The 21,796-nt window shown below is 60.4% G+C and overlaps 6 protein-coding genes across 6 annotated transcripts; all 6 read left to right on the forward strand.

Moving 5' to 3' along the window:
• Nucleotides 1-2,080: 2,080 nt before the first annotated feature.
• LOC129784038 (feather keratin 1-like) lies at nt 2,081-2,389 on the forward strand. The gene has a single exon (XM_055798877.1). The coding sequence runs from the start codon at nt 2,081-2,083 to the stop codon at nt 2,387-2,389; it is 309 nt and encodes a 102-aa protein (XP_055654852.1).
• Nucleotides 2,390-5,838: 3,449 nt separating this feature from the next.
• LOC129784039 (feather keratin 1-like) lies at nt 5,839-6,147 on the forward strand. Its single transcript, XM_055798878.1, has one exon. The coding sequence runs from the start codon at nt 5,839-5,841 to the stop codon at nt 6,145-6,147; it is 309 nt and encodes a 102-aa protein (XP_055654853.1).
• A 3,449-nt stretch (nt 6,148-9,596) lies between these two features.
• On the forward strand, nt 9,597-9,905 carry LOC129784040 (feather keratin 1-like). Its single transcript, XM_055798879.1, has one exon. It carries the CDS (start codon nt 9,597-9,599, stop codon nt 9,903-9,905), a length of 309 nt encoding a protein of 102 aa, XP_055654854.1.
• A 3,449-nt stretch (nt 9,906-13,354) lies between these two features.
• LOC129784041 (feather keratin 1-like) lies at nt 13,355-13,663 on the forward strand. Its single transcript, XM_055798880.1, has one exon. It carries the CDS (start codon nt 13,355-13,357, stop codon nt 13,661-13,663), a length of 309 nt encoding a protein of 102 aa, XP_055654855.1.
• Nucleotides 13,664-17,111: 3,448 nt separating this feature from the next.
• LOC129784042 (feather keratin 1-like) lies at nt 17,112-17,420 on the forward strand. The gene has a single exon (XM_055798881.1). It carries the CDS (start codon nt 17,112-17,114, stop codon nt 17,418-17,420), a length of 309 nt encoding a protein of 102 aa, XP_055654856.1.
• A 3,448-nt stretch (nt 17,421-20,868) lies between these two features.
• Nucleotides 20,869-21,177, forward strand: LOC129784043 (feather keratin 1-like). The gene has a single exon (XM_055798882.1). It carries the CDS (start codon nt 20,869-20,871, stop codon nt 21,175-21,177), a length of 309 nt encoding a protein of 102 aa, XP_055654857.1.
• The last annotated feature ends 619 nt before the right edge of the window (nt 21,178-21,796 follow it).

The following is a 21,796-nucleotide window of genomic DNA, read 5'->3' on the forward strand; positions in this document are numbered from 1 at the left end:
CGGGACACGAGGGGTACCAGCTCCCTTCCACTCTTCAGGAGCTGCCCCCAGGCACTATGACCTTTCCAGGAAAATGCACAGCGGCCTCACAAGGAGGCCTCCGCAATGCCAGATGCCTCGGCATTCCTGGGAGCAGCACGACAGGCCCCGGGCACTTACAAACACCCACTCCCACACCACTCCTTCCTACCTCCCTTCATCTTCCTCAGCAACAACCACAGATCACCTGACAAACAGCCTGAAAAACACTCACCTTGCCTCAGCGGGGGCAGGCCTTGCCACTCATCAACCCTTCCGCACGCACCACCACCACCACCACAGCCTCGGCTCTGCAGCCCCGTGCCGCATGCTCAAACCCAGCTCCCCTCGGCAATCGCCAAATTCCCTTTCACCCTGTCAAGCTCTGCGCAGAGAACTGGCCTCACCCCTCGACACTCGCCCCAAGCACAGACCCCACCAAAGGCCCAGGAGTGCCAGCCTCCCCTGCCTGCCGCTCCCAGCCCTGCTCCACCTTTCAGCACACATACGGGCTCTCCAGAAACTCACCTGCCCTCGCACGCTGCCTCATACACAATCATAAGAGTCACTTCGGTTGCAAAGGACCCTTAACATTATCGAGTCCAACCGTTAACCTAATAGTGCCAAGGCCACCACTAATCCATGTCCCTAAGCGCCACGTCTACGTGTCTTTTAAACACCTCCCACAATGCTGACTCAACCACTGCCCTGGGCAGCCCCTTCCAGTGCTCGATAACCCTCTCGGTGAAGAAATTTCTCATCATAGCCAAACTAAACTTTGCCTGGCGCAACATGAGGCCCTTTCCTCTTGCCCTAGCACTTGTTGCTAGGGATGAGAGACTGACAACCTCCTCGTTACAGCCTCCTCTCAGGTACTTGGAGACACCGATAGGGCCTCCCCTCAGCCGCCGCCTTCTGAAAACGCAGTAGCCCCGCTTCCCTCAACCGCTACTTCTAAGGCTTCTTCTCTCGATCCTTCACCGCATTCGCTGCTCTCCTTTGGATGCGTCACACCACAGCCCAAGCCCCACCTCAGGGGTCCACGATGGAGGGGCCAACACAAGCACCGGCGGAGCCAGGCAGGGCACCTCTCGTCACAGGACCGGCGAGCTCTCAGCCAGGGCTGCCAGGAAAATGGCCTGCTCTCCCAAACAGCCCTCCTCTGCCTGCCCGCACTGACACCCCCAGGGACGGATCCCAGGGGGCACAAGCCCAGACACGCAGGCCCCTTTCTCCCAGCTACAACCTTTCAAGCAAGGCGGGCAACAAGGCACACACAGAGCACGCTCAGTGGGAAAGGCCAGGCCTACAGTCAGGCTTAGCAAGCTGGCAGCAAGGCAGGCAGGGACCAAATGCCATGGAAGGGGCCGACACTCATGCCCGGCACACCTCCAAAGCCCACAACAGCCTTCCAGGCCCATGAACAAGTGGGGGCCCCTCTTTGCAACGCACCCGCAAACCACACCACACGAGTGCCACGGCATGACCTCACTGACAACACCCCACCTCTCCTATGCTTTGGCCACGTCTGCCAAATGCCCTGACACGCACCTTCCATGCAAATCCTCCCAGATACCTGCTCTCACTTCAAAGCTGACGCCAGGGACAGACGGACACATCCTCAAGAGGAGGACATGAGAAGGGAGCGTTGTGGGAAGGGACACACCCCCCACCTCATTACCTGCCAAGCTCTGGCACGCAACAGCTGCTTGCTGCAAAATGCCGTCACGCGCAAAGCCTGTCCCGCCCCCTCAGACCAGCATAAAAGACAGCCCAGCGCCTCTCTCCATCACACGCTTCTCCTGACGCCTTCTCCCCCGCAGTCAACAAGGTGAGCCTGAAGCCCCTTCCCCTCCTTCTCCTGCCCCACACGCCCCGTCTCTTCCAGCACGCGCTGACACCAGACTCAGCAGCCCCCACGACTCAACACCACCACGCTCCCCGCAGCCCCACACCGCGCCTCCACACTCCCTTGCCCTCCTGTAACGACACCCCTCGCGCCCCCCCGACACCCTCCGCTTCCTCAACACCCTCTCTTACAGGGACACTCCACACCGCAGACATGGCCTGCAACAACTTCTGCAGCCCCTGCGGACCCACCCCGCTGGCTAACAGCTGCAACGAGCCCTGCGTCAGGCAGTGCGAGGACTCCCGCGTCGTCATCCAGCCTTCCACCGTGCTGGTCACCCTGCCGGGACCCATCCTCACCTCCTTCCCCCAGAGCACCGCCGTCGGATCCTCCTCATCGGCTGCTGTGGGCAACATCCTCAGCTCCCAGGGAGTGCCCATCTCCTCCGGCGGCTTTGGCTACGGTTACGGCCTCGGAGGCCTGGGCTGCTATGGCGCCGGAAGAGCCTGCCTGCCCTGCTAAGGGCCCTCCACACCACACACACCCTGCAAGCCACGGCATGGACTGAGGACGCACCTCCCGCCTGCTGCTGGCACGGGGACCTGCCACCCGCACCTCCTCCTCTCAAGGCACCAAGCAAAGTAGCACGGAAGGGGCCAGCCCCAGCTGCCAGGATACATGGCCCACCTACCTCCTCCTCTTCTCCCACTGTCTTCTTTGCATCGCCCCTACTGCTACGTCCGCTACTCTCCGCTGCAAACGCCTGCTCACAAGCCAAAGACCACCGGGGCACCTCCCCCGCGCTGCTCCCACCGCAGGAAAGGAAGACCTTGGTGCTCTGGCAAAATCTTCTGCAAGCAAAGGACCTGGGCTGACGGTCGCCCTACTTGCACCTCAGGACGGATCCCTTCCACTGCGTGCTCCTGCCTTTTCACTCTTTTGCCTCAATAAAATCTCCTGCATCCCAGCACCACACGCCTCCATCTCCTTTCTTCTCCCAAGGCTCTTCCACTCTAAAACGGCACAAAGCCAGGCCTCAACAGGCCGGCGGGGTTGGGGGGAAAAGGGCACTCAGCCTCTCCGAGGGCACAGGCCACCAGCGACAACACACACTCACACCTGCAGGCATACACAGCATGACACAAGCCCAGCACTGGCTCAGAAAAAGCCTCTGATACGACAACGCTCCCTGCGCACACCTCCGACCGAGGCTCCCCGTGCCAACACACGCTTGACTAACTCTCTTCCGCACCCTCCCCAGCAAAAAAGGATCACAGAATCATTTAGAGATGGGCAGGAATCTCTGCAGAGCATGTCCTTCCACCCCAGTGCTCAAGCAGGGCCAGCTAGAGCAGATTGTCTGGGACCACAGCCACTCGCGTCTTCAGTACCTCCGAGAATGGAGCCGCCACCACCTCTTCCACTCTTTGACCACCCTCACACTGAAAAAGCCCTGCCGCCTTTGCCCGGGCAATTCCAGATGCTTTCACTTCTGAACATGGCCTCTTGTCCTACCACTGATCGCAAGCCTCTGGGCACAGCCCTTCAGCCGCTTTGCAGGCCACCGCACCGGCCGCTTACGCAACCCGCACTTTCTCAGCTCGTCTAGGAGCACGTATCAGGAGACAGCGACAAAGGCTTCCTTCAAGTACGCCTCAGCAACAGCCACTGCTCTCCCCTCGCCCAACGCCCACTCGCCTCAACGCGGAAGACACGCAGCTCACTCAAGCATGATTTGCCCTTCCAAAATCCACGCCAAACACCCCCCAACACCTTCCGTCCGTCCTGGCCTTGGCAGTGATTTCCAGCAGCATTGCTTCCATCACCTGCCCCGGGAACAGGCTCAGGCTCACCGGCCTCTGCTTTCCCAGAGCCTCCCGCACCATCTTCTGCGGGACACGAGGGGTACCAGCTCCCTTCCACTCTTCAGGAGCTGCCCCCAGGCACTATGACCTTTCCAGGAAAATGCACAGCGGCCCCACAAAGAGGCCTCCGCAATGCCAGATGCCTCAGCATTCCTGGGAGCAACACGACAGGCCCCGGGCACTTACAAACACCCACTCCCACACCACTCCTTCCTACCTCCCTTCATCTTCCTCAGCAACAACCACAGATCACCTGACAAACAGCCTGAAAAACACTCACCTTGCCTCAGCGGGGGCAGGCCTTGCCACTCATCAACCCTTCCGCACGCACCACCACCACCACCACAGCCTCGGCTCTGCAGCCCCGTGCCGCATGCTCAAACCCAGCTCCCCTCGGCAATCGCCAAATTCCCTTTCACCCTGTCAAGCTCTGCGCAGAGAACTGGCCTCACCCCTCGACACTCGCCCCAAGCACAGACCCCACCAAAGGCCCAGGAGTGCCAGCCTCCCCTGCCTGCCGCTCCCAGCCCTGCTCCACCTTTCAGCACACATACGGGCTCTCCAGAAACTCACCTGCCCTCGCACGCTGCCTCATACACAATCATAAGAGTCACTTCGGTTGCAAAGGACCCTTAACGTTATCGAGTCCAACCGTTAACCTAATAGTGCCAAGGCCACCACTAATCCATGTCCCTAAGCGCCACGTCTACGTGTCTTTTAAACACCTCCCACAATGCTGACTCAACCACTGCCCTGGGCAGCCCCTTCCAGTGCTCGATAACCCTCTCGGTGAAGAAATTTCTCATCATAGCCAAACTAAACTTTGCCTGGCGCAACATGAGGCCCTTTCCTCTTGCCCTAGCACTTGTTGCTAGGGATGAGAGACTGACAACCTCCTCGTTACAGCCTCCTCTCAGGTACTTGGAGACACCGATAGGGCCTCCCCTCAGCCGCTGCCTTCTGAAAACGCAGTAGCCCCGCTTCCCTCAACCGCTACTTCTAAGGCTTCTTCTCTCGATCCTTCACCGCATTCGCTGCTCTCCTTTGGATGCGTCACACCACAGCCCAAGCCCCACCTCAGGGGTCCACGATGGAGGGGCCAACACAAGCACCGGCGGAGCCAGGCAGGGCACCTCTCGTCACAGGACCGGCGAGCTCTCAGCCAGGGCTGCCAGGAAAATGGCCTGCTCTCCCAAACAGCCCTCCTCTGCCTGCCCGCACTGACACCCCCAGGGACGGATCCCAGGGGGCACAAGCCCAGACACGCAGGCCCCTTTCTCCCAGCTACAACCTTTCAAGCAAGGCGGGCAACAAGGCACACACAGAGCACGCTCAGTGGGAAAGGCCAGGCCTACAGTCAGGCTTAGCAAGCTGGCAGCAAGGCAGGCAGGGACCAAATGCCATGGAAGGGGCCGACACTCATGCCCGGCACACCTCCAAAGCCCACAACAGCCTTCCAGGCCCATGAACAAGTGGGGGCCCCTCTTTGCAACGCACCCGCAAACCACACCACACGAGTGCCACGGCATGACCTCACTGACAACACCCCACCTCTCCTATGCTTTGGCCACGTCTGCCAAATGCCCTGACACGCACCTTCCATGCAAATCCTCCCAGATACCTGCTCTCACTTCAAAGCTGACGCCAGGGACAGACGGACACATCCTCAAGAGGAGGACATGAGAAGGGAGCGTTGTGGGAAGGGACACACCCCCCACCTCATTACCTGCCAAGCTCTGGCACGCAACAGCTGCTTGCTACAAAATGCCGTCACGCGCAAAGCCTGTCCCGCCCCCTCAGACCAGCATAAAAGACGGCCCAGCGCCTCTCTCCATCACACGCTTCTCCTGACGCCTTCTCCCCCGCAGTCAACAAGGTGAGCCTGAAGCCCCTTCCCCTCCTTCTCCTGCCCCACACGCCCCGTCTCTTCCAGCACGCGCTGACACCAGACTCAGCAGCCCCCACGACTCAACACCACCACGCTCCCCGCAGCCCCACACCGCGCCTCCACACTCCCTTGCCCTCCTGTAACGACACCCCTCGCGCCCCTTGACACCCTCCGCTTCCTCAACACCCTCTCTTACAGGGACACTCCACACCGCAGACATGGCCTGCAACAACTTCTGCAGCCCCTGCGGACCCACCCCGCTGGCTAACAGCTGCAACGAGCCCTGCGTCAGGCAGTGCGAGGACTCCCGCGTCGTCATCCAGCCTTCCACCGTGCTGGTCACCCTGCCGGGACCCATCCTCACCTCCTTCCCCCAGAGCACCGCCGTCGGATCCTCCTCATCGGCTGCTGTGGGCAACATCCTCAGCTCCCAGGGAGTGCCCATCTCCTCCGGCGGCTTTGGCTACGGTTACGGCCTCGGAGGCCTGGGCTGCTATGGCGCCGGAAGAGCCTGCCTGCCCTGCTAAGGACCCTCCACACCACACACACCCTGCAAGCCACGGCATGGACTGAGGACGCACCTCCCGCCTGCTGCTGGCACGGGGACCTGCCACCCGCACCTCCTCCTCTCAAGGCACCAAGCAAAGTAGCACGGAAGGGGCCAGCCCCAGCTGCCAGGATACATGGCCCACCTACCTCCTCCTCTTCTCCCACTGTCTTCTTTGCATCGCCCCTACTGCTACGTCCGCTACTCTCCGCTGCAAACGCCTGCTCATAAGCCAAAGACCACCGGGGCACCTCCCCCGCGCTGCTCCCACCGCAGGAAAGGAAGACCTCGGTGCTCTGGCAAAATCTTCTGCAAGCAAAGGACCTGGGCTGACGGTCGCCCTACTTGCACCTCAGGACGGATCCCTTCCACTGCGTGCTCCTGCCTTTTCACTCTTTTGCCTCAATAAAATCTCCTGCATCCCAGCACCACACGCCTCCATCTCCTTTCTTCTCCCAAGGCTCTTCCACTCTAAAACGGCACAAAGCCAGGCCTCAACAGGCCGGCGGGGTTGGGGGGAAAAGGGCACTCAGCCTCTCCGAGGACACAGGCCACCAGCGACAACACACACTCGCACCTGCAGGCATACACAGCATGACACAAGCCCAGCACTGGCTCAGAAAAAGCCTCCGATACGACAACGCTCCCTGCGCACACCTCCGACCGAGGCTCCCCGTGCCAACACACGCTTGACTAACTCTCTTCCGCACCCTCCCCAGCAAAAAAGGATCACAGAATCATTTAGAGATGGGCAGGAATCTCTGCAGAGCATGTCCTTCCACCCCAGTGCTCAAGCAGGGCCAGCTAGAGCAGATTGTCTGGGACCACAGCCACTCGCGTCTTCAGTACCTCCGAGAATGGAGCCGCCACCACCTCTTCCACTCTTTGACCACCCTCACACTGAAAAAGCCCTGCCGCCTTTGCCCGGGCAATTCCAGATGCTTTCACTTCTGAACATGGCCTCTTGTCCTACCACTGATCGCAAGCCTCTGGGCACAGCCCTTCAGCCGCTTTGCAGGCCACCGCACCGGCCGCTTACGCAACCCGCACTTTCTCAGCTCGTCTAGGAGCACGTATCAGGAGACAGCGACAAAGGCTTCCTTCAAGTACGCCTCAGCAACAGCCACTGCTCTCCCCTCGCCCAACGCCCACTCGCCTCAACGCGGAAGACACGCAGCTCACTCAAGCATGATTTGCCCTTCCAAAATCCACGCCAAACACCCCCCAACACCTTCCGTCCGTCCTGGCCTTGGCAGTGATTTCCAGCAGCATTGCTTCCATCACCTGCCCCGGGAACAGGCTCAGGCTCACCGGCCTCTGCTTTCCCAGAGCCTCCCGCACCATCTTCTGCGGGACACGAGGGGTACCAGCTCCCTTCCACTCTTCAGGAGCTGCCCCCAGGCACTATGACCTTTCCAGGAAAATGCACAGCGGCCCCACAAAGAGGCCTCCGCAATGCCAGATGCCTCAGCATTCCTGGGAGCAACACGACAGGCCCCGGGCACTTACAAACACCCACTCCCACACCACTCCTTCCTACCTCCCTTCATCTTCCTCAGCAACAACCACAGATCACCTGACAAACAGCCTGAAAAACACTCACCTTGCCTCAGCGGGGGCAGGCCTTGCCACTCATCAACCCTTCCGCACGCACCACCACCACCACCACAGCCTCGGCTCTGCAGCCCCGTGCCGCATGCTCAAACCCAGCTCCCCTCGGCAATCGCCAAATTCCCTTTCACCCTGTCAAGCTCTGCGCAGAGAACTGGCCTCACCCCTCGACACTCGCCCCAAGCACAGACCCCACCAAAGGCCCAGGAGTGCCAGCCTCCCCTGCCTGCCGCTCCCAGCCCTGCTCCGCCTTTCAGCACACATACGGGCTCTCCAGAAACTCACCTGCCCTCGCACGCTGCCTCATACACAATCATAAGAGTCACTTCGGTTGCAAAGGACCCTTAACGTTATCGAGTCCAACCGTTAACCTAATAGTGCCAAGGCCACCACTAATCCATGTCCCTAAGCGCCACGTCTACGTGTCTTTTAAACACCTCCCACAATGCTGACTCAACCACTGCCCTGGGCAGCCCCTTCCAGTGCTTGATAACCCTCTCGGTGAAGAAATTTCTCATCATAGCCAAACTAAACTTTGCCTGGCGCAACATGAGGCCCTTTCCTCTTGCCCTAGCACTTGTTGCTAGGGATGAGAGACTGACAACCTCCTCGTTACAGCCTCCTCTCAGGTACTTGGAGACACCGATAGGGCCTCCCCTCAGCCGCTGCCTTCTGAAAACGCAGTAGCCCCGCTTCCCTCAACCGCTACTTCTAAGGCTTCTTCTCTCGATCCTTCACCGCATTCGCTGCTCTCCTTTGGATGCGTCACACCACAGCCCAAGCCCCACCTCAGGGGTCCACGATGGAGGGGCCAACACAAGCACCGGCGGAGCCAGGCAGGGCACCTCTCGTCACAGGACCGGCGAGCTCTCAGCCAGGGCTGCCAGGAAAATGGCCTGCTCTCCCAAACAGCCCTCCTCTGCCTGCCCGCACTGACACCCCCAGGGACGGATCCCAGGGGGCACAAGCCCAGACACGCAGGCCCCTTTCTCCCAGCTACAACCTTTCAAGCAAGGCGGGCAACAAGGCACACACAGAGCACGCTCAGTGGGAAAGGCCAGGCCTACAGTCAGGCTTAGCAAGCTGGCAGCAAGGCAGGCAGGGACCAAATGCCATGGAAGGGGCCGACACTCATGCCCGGCACACCTCCAAAGCCCACAACAGCCTTCCAGGCCCATGAACAAGTGGGGGCCCCTCTTTGCAACGCACCCGCAAACCACACCACACGAGTGCCACGGCATGACCTCACTGACAACACCCCACCTCTCCTATGCTTTGGCCACGTCTGCCAAATGCCCTGACACGCACCTTCCATGCAAATCCTCCCAGATACCTGCTCTCACTTCAAAGCTGACGCCAGGGACAGACGGACACATCCTCAAGAGGAGGACATGAGAAGGGAGCGTTGTGGGAAGGGACACACCCCCCACCTCATTACCTGCCAAGCTCTGGCACGCAACAGCTGCTTGCTACAAAATGCCGTCACGCGCAAAGCCTGTCCCGCCCCCTCAGACCAGCATAAAAGACGGCCCAGCGCCTCTCTCCATCACACGCTTCTCCTGACGCCTTCTCCCCCGCAGTCAACAAGGTGAGCCTGAAGCCCCTTCCCCTCCTTCTCCTGCCCCACACGCCCCGTCTCTTCCAGCACGCGCTGACACCAGACTCAGCAGCCCCCACGACTCAACACCACCACGCTCCCCGCAGCCCCACACCGCGCCTCCACACTCCCTTGCCCTCCTGTAACGACACCCCTCGCGCCCCCCAACACCCTCCGCTTCCTCAACACCCTCTCTTACAGGGACACTCCACACCGCAGACATGGCCTGCAACAACTTCTGCAGCCCCTGCGGACCCACCCCGCTGGCTAACAGCTGCAACGAGCCCTGCGTCAGGCAGTGCGAGGACTCCCGCGTCGTCATCCAGCCTTCCACCGTGCTGGTCACCCTGCCGGGACCCATCCTCACCTCCTTCCCCCAGAGCACCGCCGTCGGATCCTCCTCATCGGCTGCTGTGGGCAACATCCTCAGCTCCCAGGGAGTGCCCATCTCCTCCGGCGGCTTTGGCTACGGTTACGGCCTCGGAGGCCTGGGCTGCTATGGCGCCGGAAGAGCCTGCCTGCCCTGCTAAGGACCCTCCACACCACACACACCCTGCAAGCCACGGCATGGACTGAGGACGCACCTCCCGCCTGCTGCTGGCACGGGGACCTGCCACCCGCACCTCCTCCTCTCAAGGCACCAAGCAAAGTAGCACGGAAGGGGCCAGCCCCAGCTGCCAGGATACATGGCCCACCTACCTCCTCCTCTTCTCCCACTGTCTTCTTTGCATCGCCCCTACTGCTACGTCCGCTACTCTCCACTGCAAACGCCTGCTCATAAGCCAAAGACCACCGGGGCACCTCCCCCGCGCTGCTCCCACCGCAGGAAAGGAAGACCTCGGTGCTCTGGCAAAATCTTCTGCAAGCAAAGGACCTGGGCTGACGGTCGCCCTACTTGCACCTCAGGACGGATCCCTTCCACTGCGTGCTCCTGCCTTTTCACTCTTTTGCCTCAATAAAATCTCCTGCATCCCAGCACCACACGCCTCCATCTCCTTTCTTCTCCCAAGGCTCTTCCACTCTAAAACGGCACAAAGCCAGGCCTCAACAGGCCGGCGGGGTTGGGGGGAAAAGGGCACTCAGCCTCTCCGAGGACACAGGCCACCAGCGACAACACACACTCGCACCTGCAGGCATACACAGCATGACACAAGCCCAGCACTGGCTCAGAAAAAGCCTCCGATACGACAACGCTCCCTGCGCACACCTCCGACCGAGGCTCCCCGTGCCAACACACGCTTGACTAACTCTCTTCCGCACCCTCCCCAGCAAAAAAGGATCACAGAATCATTTAGAGATGGGCAGGAATCTCTGCAGAGCATGTCCTTCCACCCCAGTGCTCAAGCAGGGCCAGCTAGAGCAGATTGTCTGGGACCACAGCCACTCGCGTCTTCAGTACCTCCGAGAATGGAGCCGCCACCACCTCTTCCACTCTTTGACCACCCTCACACTGAAAAAGCCCTGCCGCCTTTGCCCGGGCAATTCCAGATGCTTTCACTTCTGAACATGGCCTCTTGTCCTACCACTGATCGCAAGCCTCTGGGCACAGCCCTTCAGCCGCTTTGCAGGCCACCGCACCGGCCGCTTACGCAACCCGCACTTTCTCAGCTCGTCTAGGAGCACGTATCAGGAGACAGCGACAAAGGCTTCCTTCAAGTACGCCTCAGCAACAGCCACTGCTCTCCCCTCGCCCAACGCCCACTCGCCTCAACGCGGAAGACACGCAGCTCACTCAAGCATGATTTGCCCTTCCAAAATCCACGCCAAACACCCCCCAACACCTTCCGTCCGTCCTGGCCTTGGCAGTGATTTCCAGCAGCATTGCTTCCATCACCTGCCCCGGGAACAGGCTCAGGCTCACCGGCCTCTGCTTTCCCAGAGCCTCCCGCACCATCTTCTGCGGGACACGAGGGGTACCAGCTCCCTTCCACTCTTCAGGAGCTGCCCCCAGGCACTATGACCTTTCCAGGAAAATGCACAGCGGCCCCACAAAGAGGCCTCCGCAATGCCAGATGCCTCAGCATTCCTGGGAGCAACACGACAGGCCCCGGGCACTTACAAACACCCACTCCCACACCACTCCTTCCTACCTCCCTTCATCTTCCTCAGCAACAACCACAGATCACCTGACAAACAGCCTGAAAAACACTCACCTTGCCTCAGCGGGGGCAGGCCTTGCCACTCATCAACCCTTCCGCACGCACCACCACCACCACCACAGCCTCGGCTCTGCAGCCCCGTGCCGCATGCTCAAACCCAGCTCCCCTCGGCAATCGCCAAATTCCCTTTCACCCTGTCAAGCTCTGCGCAGAGAACTGGCCTCACCCCTCGACACTCGCCCCAAGCACAGACCCCACCAAAGGCCCAGGAGTGCCAGCTTCCCCTGCCTGCCGCTCCCAGCCCTGCTCCGCCTTTCAGCACACATACGGGCTCTCCAGAAACTCACCTGCCCTCGCACGCTGCCTCATACACAATCATAAGAGTCACTTCGGTTGCAAAGGACCCTTAACGTTATCGAGTCCAACCGTTAACCTAATAGTGCCAAGGCCACCACTAATCCATGTCCCTAAGCGCCACGTCTACGTGTCTTTTAAACACCTCCCACAATGCTGACTCAACCACTGCCCTGGGCAGCCCCTTCCAGTGCTTGATAACCCTCTCGGTGAAGAAATTTCTCATCATAGCCAAACTAAACTTTGCCTGGCGCAACATGAGGCCCTTTCCTCTTGCCCTAGCACTTGTTGCTAGGGATGAGAGACTGACAACCTCCTCGTTACAGCCTCCTCTCAGGTACTTGGAGACACCGATAGGGCCTCCCCTCAGCCGCTGCCTTCTGAAAACGCAGTAGCCCCGCTTCCCTCAACTGCTACTTCTAAGGCTTCTTCTCTCGATCCTTCACCGCATTCGCTGCTCTCCTTTGGATGCGTCACACCACAGCCCAAGCCCCACCTCAGGGGTCCACGATGGAGGGGCCAACACAAGCACCGGCGGAGCCAGGCAGGGCACCTCTCGTCACAGGACCGGCGAGCTCTCAGCCAGGGCTGCCAGGAAAATGGCCTGCTCTCCCAAACAGCCCTCCTCTGCCTGCCCGCACTGACACCCCCAGGGACGGATCCCAGGGGGCACAAGCCCAGACACGCAGGCCCCTTTCTCCCAGCTACAACCTTTCAAGCAAGGCGGGCAACAAGGCACACACAGAGCACGCTCAGTGGGAAAGGCCAGGCCTACAGTCAGGCTTAGCAAGCTGGCAGCAAGGCAGGCAGGGACCAAATGCCATGGAAGGGGCCGACACTCATGCCCGGCACACCTCCAAAGCCCACAACAGCCTTCCAGGCCCATGAACAAGTGGGGGCCCCTCTTTGCAACGCACCCGCAAACCACACCACACGAGTGCCACGGCATGACCTCACTGACAACACCCCACCTCTCCTATGCTTTGGCCACGTCTGCCAAATGCCCTGACACGCACCTTCCATGCAAATCCTCCCAGATACCTGCTCTCACTTCAAAGCTGACGCCAGGGACAGACGGACACATCCTCAAGAGGAGGACATGAGAAGGGAGCGTTGTGGGAAGGGACACACCCCCCACCTCATTACCTGCCAAGCTCTGGCACGCAACAGCTGCTTGCTACAAAATGCCGTCACGCGCAAAGCCTGTCCCGCCCCCTCAGACCAGCATAAAAGACGGCCCAGCGCCTCTCTCCATCACACGCTTCTCCTGACGCCTTCTCCCCCGCAGTCAACAAGGTGAGCCTGAAGCCCCTTCCCCTCCTTCTCCTGCCCCACACGCCCCGTCTCTTCCAGCACGCGCTGACACCAGACTCAGCAGCCCCCACGACTCAACACCACCACGCTCCCCGCAGCCCCACACCGCGCCTCCACACTCCCTTGCCCTCCTGTAACGACACCCCTCGCGCCCCCCAACACCCTCCGCTTCCTCAACACCCTCTCTTACAGGGACACTCCACACCGCAGACATGGCCTGCAACAACTTCTGCAGCCCCTGCGGACCCACCCCGCTGGCTAACAGCTGCAACGAGCCCTGCGTCAGGCAGTGCGAGGACTCCCGCGTCGTCATCCAGCCTTCCACCGTGCTGGTCACCCTGCCGGGACCCATCCTCACCTCCTTCCCCCAGAGCACCGCCGTCGGATCCTCCTCATCGGCTGCTGTGGGCAACATCCTCAGCTCCCAGGGAGTGCCCATCTCCTCCGGCGGCTTTGGCTACGGTTACGGCCTCGGAGGCCTGGGCTGCTATGGCGCCGGAAGAGCCTGCCTGCCCTGCTAAGGACCCTCCACACCACACACACCCTGCAAGCCACGGCATGGACTGAGGACGCACCTCCCGCCTGCTGCTGGCACGGGGACCTGCCACCCGCACCTCCTCCTCTCAAGGCACCAAGCAAAGTAGCACGGAAGGGGCCAGCCCCAGCTGCCAGGATACATGGCCCACCTACCTCCTCCTCTTCTCCCACTGTCTTCTTTGCATCGCCCCTACTGCTACGTCCGCTACTCTCCGCTGCAAACGCCTGCTCATAAGCCAAAGACCACCGGGGCACCTCCCCCGCGCTGCTCCCACCGCAGGAAAGGAAGACCTCGGTGCTCTGGCAAAATCTTCTGCAAGCAAAGGACCTGGGCTGACGGTCGCCCTACTTGCACCTCAGGACGGATCCTTCCACTGCGTGCTCCTGCCTTTTCACTCTTTTGCCTCAATAAAATCTCTTGCATCCCAGCACCACACGCCTCCATCTCCTTTCTTCTCCCAAGGCTCTTCCACTCTAAAACGGCACAAAGCCAGGCCTCAACAGGCCGGCGGGGTTGGGGGGAAAAGGGCACTCAGCCTCTCCGAGGGCACAGGCCACCAGCGACAACACACACTCGCACCTGCAGGCATACACAGCATGACACAAGCCCAGCACTGGCTCAGAAAAAGCCTCCGATACGACAACGCTCCCTGCGCACACCTCCGACCGAGGCTCCCCGTGCCAACACACGCTTGACTAACTCTCTTCCGCACCCTCCCCAGCAAAAAAGGATCACAGAATCATTTAGAGATGGGCAGGAATCTCTGCAGAGCATGTCCTTCCACCCCAGTGCTCAAGCAGGGCCAGCTAGAGCAGATTGTCTGGGACCACAGCCACTCGCGTCTTCAGTACCTCCGAGAATGGAGCCGCCACCACCTCTTCCACTCTTTGACCACCCTCACACTGAAAAAGCCCTGCCGCCTTTGCCCGGGCAATTCCAGATGCTTTCACTTCTGAACATGGCCTCTTGTCCTACCACTGATCGCAAGCCTCTGGGCACAGCCCTTCAGCCACTTTGCAGGCCACCGCACCGGCCGCTTACGCAACCCGCACTTTCTCAGCTCGTCTAGGAGCACGTATCAGGAGACAGCGACAAAGGCTTCCTTCAAGTACGCCTCAGCAACAGCCACTGCTCTCCCCTCGCCCAACGCCCACTCGCCTCAACGCGGAAGACACGCAGCTCACTCAAGCATGATTTGCCCTTCCAAAATCCACGCCAAACACCCCCCAACACCTTCCGTCCGTCCTGGCCTTGGCAGTGATTTCCAGCAGCATTGCTTCCATCACCTGCCCCGGGAACAGGCTCAGGCTCACCGGCCTCTGCTTTCCCAGAGCCTCCCGCACCATCTTCTGCGGGACACGAGGGGTACCAGCTCCCTTCCACTCTTCAGGAGCTGCCCCCAGGCACTATGACCTTTCCAGGAAAATGCACAGCGGCCCCACAAAGAGGCCTCCGCAATGCCAGATGCCTCAGCATTCCTGGGAGCAACACGACAGGCCCCGGGCACTTACAAACACCCACTCCCACACCACTCCTTCCTACCTCCCTTCATCTTCCTCAGCAACAACCACAGATCACCTGACAAACAGCCTGAAAAACACTCACCTTGCCTCAGCGGGGGCAGGCCTTGCCACTCATCAACCCTTCCGCACGCACCACCACCACCACCACAGCCTCGGCTCTGCAGCCCCGTGCCGCATGCTCAAACCCAGCTCCCCTCGGCAATCGCCAAAATCCCTTTCACCCTGTCAAGCTCTGCGCAGAGAACTGGCCTCACCCCTCGACACTCGCCCCAAGCACAGACCCCACCAAAGGCCCAGGAGTGCCAGCCTCCCCTGCCTGCCGCTCCCAGCCCTGCTCCGCCTTTCAGCACACATACGGGCTCTCCAGAAACTCACCTGCCCTCGCACGCTGCCTCATACACAATCATAAGAGTCACTTCGGTTGCAAAGGACCCTTAACGTTATCGAGTCCAACCGTTAACCTAATAGTGCCAAGGCCACCACTAATCCATGTCCCTAAGCGCCACGTCTACGTGTCTTTTAAACACCTCCCACAATGCTGACTCAACCACTGCCCTGGGCAGCCCCTTCCAGTGCTCGATAACCCTCTCGGTGAAGAAATTTCTCATCATAGCCAAACTAAACTTTGCCTGGCGCAACATGAGGCCCTTTCCTCTTGCCCTAGCACTTGTTGCTAGGGATGAGAGACTGACAACCTCCTCGTTACAGCCTCCTCTCAGGTACTTGGAGACACCGATAGGGCCTCCCCTCAGCCGCTGCCTTCTGAAAACGCAGTAGCCCCGCTTCCCTCAACCGCTACTTCTAAGGCTTCTTCTCTCGATCCTTCACCGCATTCGCTGCTCTCCTTTGGATGCGTCACACCACAGCCCAAGCCCCACCTCAGGGGTCCACGATGGAGGGGCCAACACAAGCACCGGCGGAGCCAGGCAGGGCACCTCTCGTCACAGGACCGGCGAGCTCTCAGCCAGGGCTGCCAGGAAAATGGCCTGCTCTCCCAAACAGCCCTCCTCTGCCTGCCCGCACTGACACCCCCAGGGACGGATCCCAGGGGGCACAAGCCCAGACACGCAGGCCCCTTTCTCCCAGCTACAACCTTTCAAGCAAGGCGGGCAACAAGGCACACACAGAGCACGCTCAGTGGGAAAGGCCAGGCCTACAGTCAGGCTTAGCAAGCTGGCAGCAAGGCGGGCAGGGACCAAATGCCATGGAAGGGGCCGACACTCATGCCCGGCACACCTCCAAAGCCCACAACAGCCTTCCAGGCCCATGAACAAGTGGGGGCCCCTCTTTGCAACGCACCCGCAAACCACACCACACGAGTGCCACGGCATGACCTCACTGACAACACCCCACCTCTCCTATGCTTTGGCCACGTCTGCCAAATGCCCTGACACGCACCTTCCATGCAAATCCTCCCAGATACCTGCTCTCACTTCAAAGCTGACGCCAGGGACAGACGGACACATCCTCAAGAGGAGGACATGAGAAGGGAGCGTTGTGGGAAGGGACACACCCCCCACCTCATTACCTGCCAAGCTCTGGCACGCAACAGCTGCTTGCTACAAAATGCCGTCACGCGCAAAGCCTGTCCCGCCCCCTCAGACCAGCATAAAAGACGGCCCAGCGCCTCTCTCCATCACACGCTTCTCCTGACGCCTTCTCCCCCGCAGTCAACAAGGTGAGCCTGAAGCCCCTTCCCCTCCTTCTCCTGCCCCACACGCCCCGTCTCTTCCAGCACGCGCTGACACCAGACTCAGCAGCCCCCACGACTCAACACCACCACGCTCCCCGCAGCCCCACACCGCGCCTCCACACTCCCTTGCCCTCCTGTAACGACACCCCTCGCGCCCCCCAACACCCTCCGCTTCCTCAACACCCTCTCTTACAGGGACACTCCACACCGCAGACATGGCCTGCAACAACTTCTGCAGCCCCTGCGGACCCACCCCGCTGGCTAACAGCTGCAACGAGCCCTGCGTCAGGCAGTGCGAGGACTCCCGCGTCGTCATCCAGCCTTCCACCGTGCTGGTCACCCTGCCGGGACCCATCCTCACCTCCTTCCCCCAGAGCACCGCCGTCGGATCCTCCTCATCGGCTGCTGTGGGCAACATCCTCAGCTCCCAGGGAGTGCCCATCTCCTCCGGCGGCTTTGGCTACGGTTACGGCCTCGGAGGCCTGGGCTGCTATGGCGCCGGAAGAGCCTGCCTGCCCTGCTAAGGACCCTCCACACCACACACACCCTGCAAGCCACGGCATGGACTGAGGACGCACCTCCCGCCTGCTGCTGGCACGGGGACCTGCCACCCGCACCTCCTCCTCTCAAGGCACCAAGCAAAGTAGCACGGAAGGGGCCAGCCCCAGCTGCCAGGATACATGGCCCACCTACCTCCTCCTCTTCTCCCACTGTCTTCTTTGCATCGCCCCTACTGCTACGTCCGCTACTCTCCGCTGCAAACGCCTGCTCATAAGCCAAAGACCACCGGGGCACCTCCCCCGCGCTGCTCCCACCGCAGGAAAGGAAGACCTCGGTGCTCTGGCAAAATCTTCTGCAAGCAAAGGACCTGGGCTGACGGTCGCCCTACTTGCACCTCAGGACGGATCCTTCCACTGCGTGCTCCTGCCTTTTCACTCTTTTGCCTCAATAAAATCTCTTGCATCCCAGCACCACACGCCTCCATCTCCTTTCTTCTCCCAAGGCTCTTCCACTCTAAAACGGCACAAAGCCAGGCCTCAACAGGCCGGCGGGGTTGGGGGGAAAAGGGCACTCAGCCTCTCCGAGGGCACAGGCCACCAGCGACAACACACACTCGCACCTGCAGGCATACACAGCATGACACAAGCCCAGCACTGGCTCAGAAAAAGCCTCCGATACGACAACGCTCCCTGCGCACACCTCCGACCGAGGCTCCCCGTGCCAACACACGCTTGACTAACTCTCTTCCGCACCCTCCCCAGCAAAAAAGGATCACAGAATCATTTAGAGATGGGCAGGAATCTCTGCAGAGCATGTCCTTCCACCCCAGTGCTCAAGCAGGGCCAGCTAGAGCAGATTGTCTGGGACCACAGCCACTCGCGTCTTCAGTACCTCCGAGAATGGAGCCGCCACCACCTCTTCCACTCTTTGACCACCCTCACACTGAAAAAGCCCTGCCGCCTTTGCCCGGGCAATTCCAGATGCTTTCACTTCTGAACATGGCCTCTTGTCCTACCACTGATCGCAAGCCTCTGGGCACAGCCCTTCAGCCACTTTGCAGGCCACCGCACCGGCCGCTTACGCAACCCGCACTTTCTCAGCTCGTCTAGGAGCACGTATCAGGAGACAGCGACAAAGGCTTCCTTCAAGTACGCCTCAGCAACAGCCACTGCTCTCCCCTCGCCCAACGCCCACTCGCCTCAACGCGGAAGACACGCAGCTCACTCAAGCATGATTTGCCCTTCCAAAATCCACGCCAAACACCCCCCAACACCTTCCGTCCGTCCTGGCCTTGGCAGTGATTTCCAGCAGCATTGCTTCCATCACCTGCCCCGGGAACAGGCTCAGGCTCACCGGCCTCTGCTTTCCCAGAGCCTCCCGCACCATCTTCTGCGGGACACGAGGGGTACCAGCTCCCTTCCACTCTTCAGGAGCTGCCCCCAGGCACTATGACCTTTCCAGGAAAATGCACAGCGGCCCCACAAAGAGGCCTCCGCAATGCCAGATGCCTCAGCATTCCTGGGAGCAACACGACAGGCCCCGGGCACTTACAAACACCCACTCCCACACCACTCCTTCCTACCTCCCTTCATCTTCCTCAGCAACAACCACAGATCACCTGACAAACAGCCTGAAAAACACTCACCTTGCCTCAGCGGGGGCAGGCCTTGCCACTCATCAACCCTTCCGCACGCACCACCACCACCACCACAGCCTCGGCTCTGCAGCCCCGTGCCGCATGCTCAAACCCAGCTCCCCTCGGCAATCGCCAAAATCCCTTTCACCCTGTCAAGCTCTGCGCAGAGAACTGGCCTCACCCCTCGACACTCGCCCCAAGCACAGACCCCACCAAAGGCCCAGGAGTGCCAGCCTCCCCTGCCTGCCGCTCCCAGCCCTGCTCCGCCTTTCAGCACACATACGGGCTCTCCAGAAACTCACCTGCCCTCGCACGCTGCCTCATACACAATCATAAGAGTCACTTCGGTTGCAAAGGACCCTTAACGTTATCGAGTCCAACCGTTAACCTAATAGTGCCAAGGCCACCACTAATCCATGTCCCTAAGCGCCACGTCTACGTGTCTTTTAAACACCTCCCACAATGCTGACTCAACCACTGCCCTGGGCAGCCCCTTCCAGTGCTCGATAACCCTCTCGGTGAAGAAATTTCTCATCATAGCCAAACTAAACTTTGCCTGGCGCAACATGAGGCCCTTTCCTCTTGCCCTAGCACTTGTTGCTAGGGATGAGAGACTGACAACCTCCTCGTTACAGCCTCCTCTCAGGTACTTGGAGACACCGATAGGGCCTCCCCTCAGCCGCTGCCTTCTGAAAACGCAGTAGCCCCGCTTCCCTCAACCGCTACTTCTAAGGCTTCTTCTCTCGATCCTTCACCGCATTCGCTGCTCTCCTTTGGATGCGTCACACCACAGCCCAAGCCCCACCTCAGGGGTCCACGATGGAGGGGCCAACACAAGCACCGGCGGAGCCAGGCAGGGCACCTCTCGTCACAGGACCGGCGAGCTCTCAGCCAGGGCTGCCAGGAAAATGGCCTGCTCTCCCAAACAGCCCTCCTCTGCCTGCCCGCACTGACACCCCCAGGGACGGATCCCAGGGGGCACAAGCCCAGACACGCAGGCCCCTTTCTCCCAGCTACAACCTTTCAAGCAAGGCGGGCAACAAGGCACACACAGAGCACGCTCAGTGGGAAAGGCCAGGCCTACAGTCAGGCTTAGCAAGCTGGCAGCAAGGCGGGCAGGGACCAAATGCCATGGAAGGGGCCGACACTCATGCCCGGCACACCTCCAAAGCCCACAACAGCCTTCCAGGCCCATGAACAAGTGGGGGCCCCTCTTCGCAACGCACCCGCAAACCACACCACACGAGTGCCACGGCATGACCTCACTGACAACACCCCACCTCTCCTATGCTTTGGCCACGTCTGCCAAATGCCCTGACACGCACCTTCCATGCAAATCCTCCCAGATACCTGCTCTCACTTCAAAGCTGACGCCAGGGACAGACGGACACATCCTCAAGAGGAGGACATGAGAAGGGAGCGTTGTGGGAAGGGACACACCCCCCACCTCATTACCTGCCAAGCTCTGGCACGCAACAGCTGCTTGCTGCAAAATGCCGTCACGCGCAAAGCCTGTCCCGCCCCCTCAGACCAGCATAAAAGACGGCCCAGCGCCTCTCTCCATCACACGCTTCTCCTGACGCCTTCTCCCCCGCAGTCAACAAGGTGAGCCTGAAGCCCCTTCCCCTCCTTCTCCTGCCCCACACGCCCCGTCTCTTCCAGCACGCGCTGACACCAGACTCAGCAGCCCCCACGACTCAACACCACCACGCTCCCCGCAGCCCCACACCGCGCCTCCACACTCCCTTGCCCTCCTGTAACGACACCCCTCGCGCCCACCAACACCCTCCGCTTCCTCAACACCCTCTCTTACAGGGACACTCCACATCGCAGACATGGCCTGCAACAACCTCTGCAGCCCCTGCGGACCCACCCCGCTGGCTAACAGCTGCAACGAGCCCTGCGTCAGGCAGTGCGAGGACTCCCGTGTCGTCATCCAGCCTTCCACCGTGCTGGTCACCCTGCCAGGACCCATCCTCACCTCCTTCCCCCAGAGCACCGCCGTCGGATCCTCCTCATCGGCTGCCATGGGCAACATCCTCAGCTCCCAGGGAGTGCCCGTCTCCTCCGGCGGCTTTGGCTACGGTTACGGCCTCGGAGGCCTGGGCTGCTATGGCGCCGGAAGAGCCTGCCTGCCCTGCTAAGGGCCCTCCACACCACACACACCCTGCAAGCCACGGCATGGACTGAGGACGCACCTCCCGCCTGCTGCTGGCACGGGGACCTGCCACCCGCACCTCCTCCTCTCAAGGCACCAAGCAAAGTAGCACGGAAGGGGCCAGCCCCGGCTGCCAGGATACATGGCCCACCTACCTCCTCCTCTTCTCCCACTGTCTTCTTTGCATCGCCCCTACTGCTACGTCCGCTACTCTCCGCTGCAAACGCCTGCTCACAAGCCAAAGACCACCGGGGCACCTCCCCCGCGCTGCTCCCACCGCAGGAAAGGAAGACCTCGGTGCTCTGGCAAAATCTTCTGCAAGCAAAGGACCTGGGCTGACGGTCGCCCTACTTGCACCTCAGAACGGTTCCCTTCCACTGCGTGCTCCTGCCTTTTCACTCTTTTGCCTCAATAAAATCTCCTGCATCCCAGCACCACACGCCTCCATCTCCTTTCTTCTCCCAAGGCTCTTCCACTCTAAAACGGCACAAAGCCAGGCCTCAGCAGGCTATTCAGCTTTCTGGGTAATCATCCATTTCTCAGCTTCCTTTACGCCTGCTGAAGCTGTCCTATCCAAATACGGACATGTTTGTTGTTGAAGACAG

Source organism: Falco peregrinus, chromosome 3, assembly GCF_023634155.1.
Source record: "Falco peregrinus isolate bFalPer1 chromosome 3, bFalPer1.pri, whole genome shotgun sequence".
Classification (NCBI taxonomy): domain Eukaryota; kingdom Metazoa; phylum Chordata; class Aves; order Falconiformes; family Falconidae; genus Falco; species Falco peregrinus.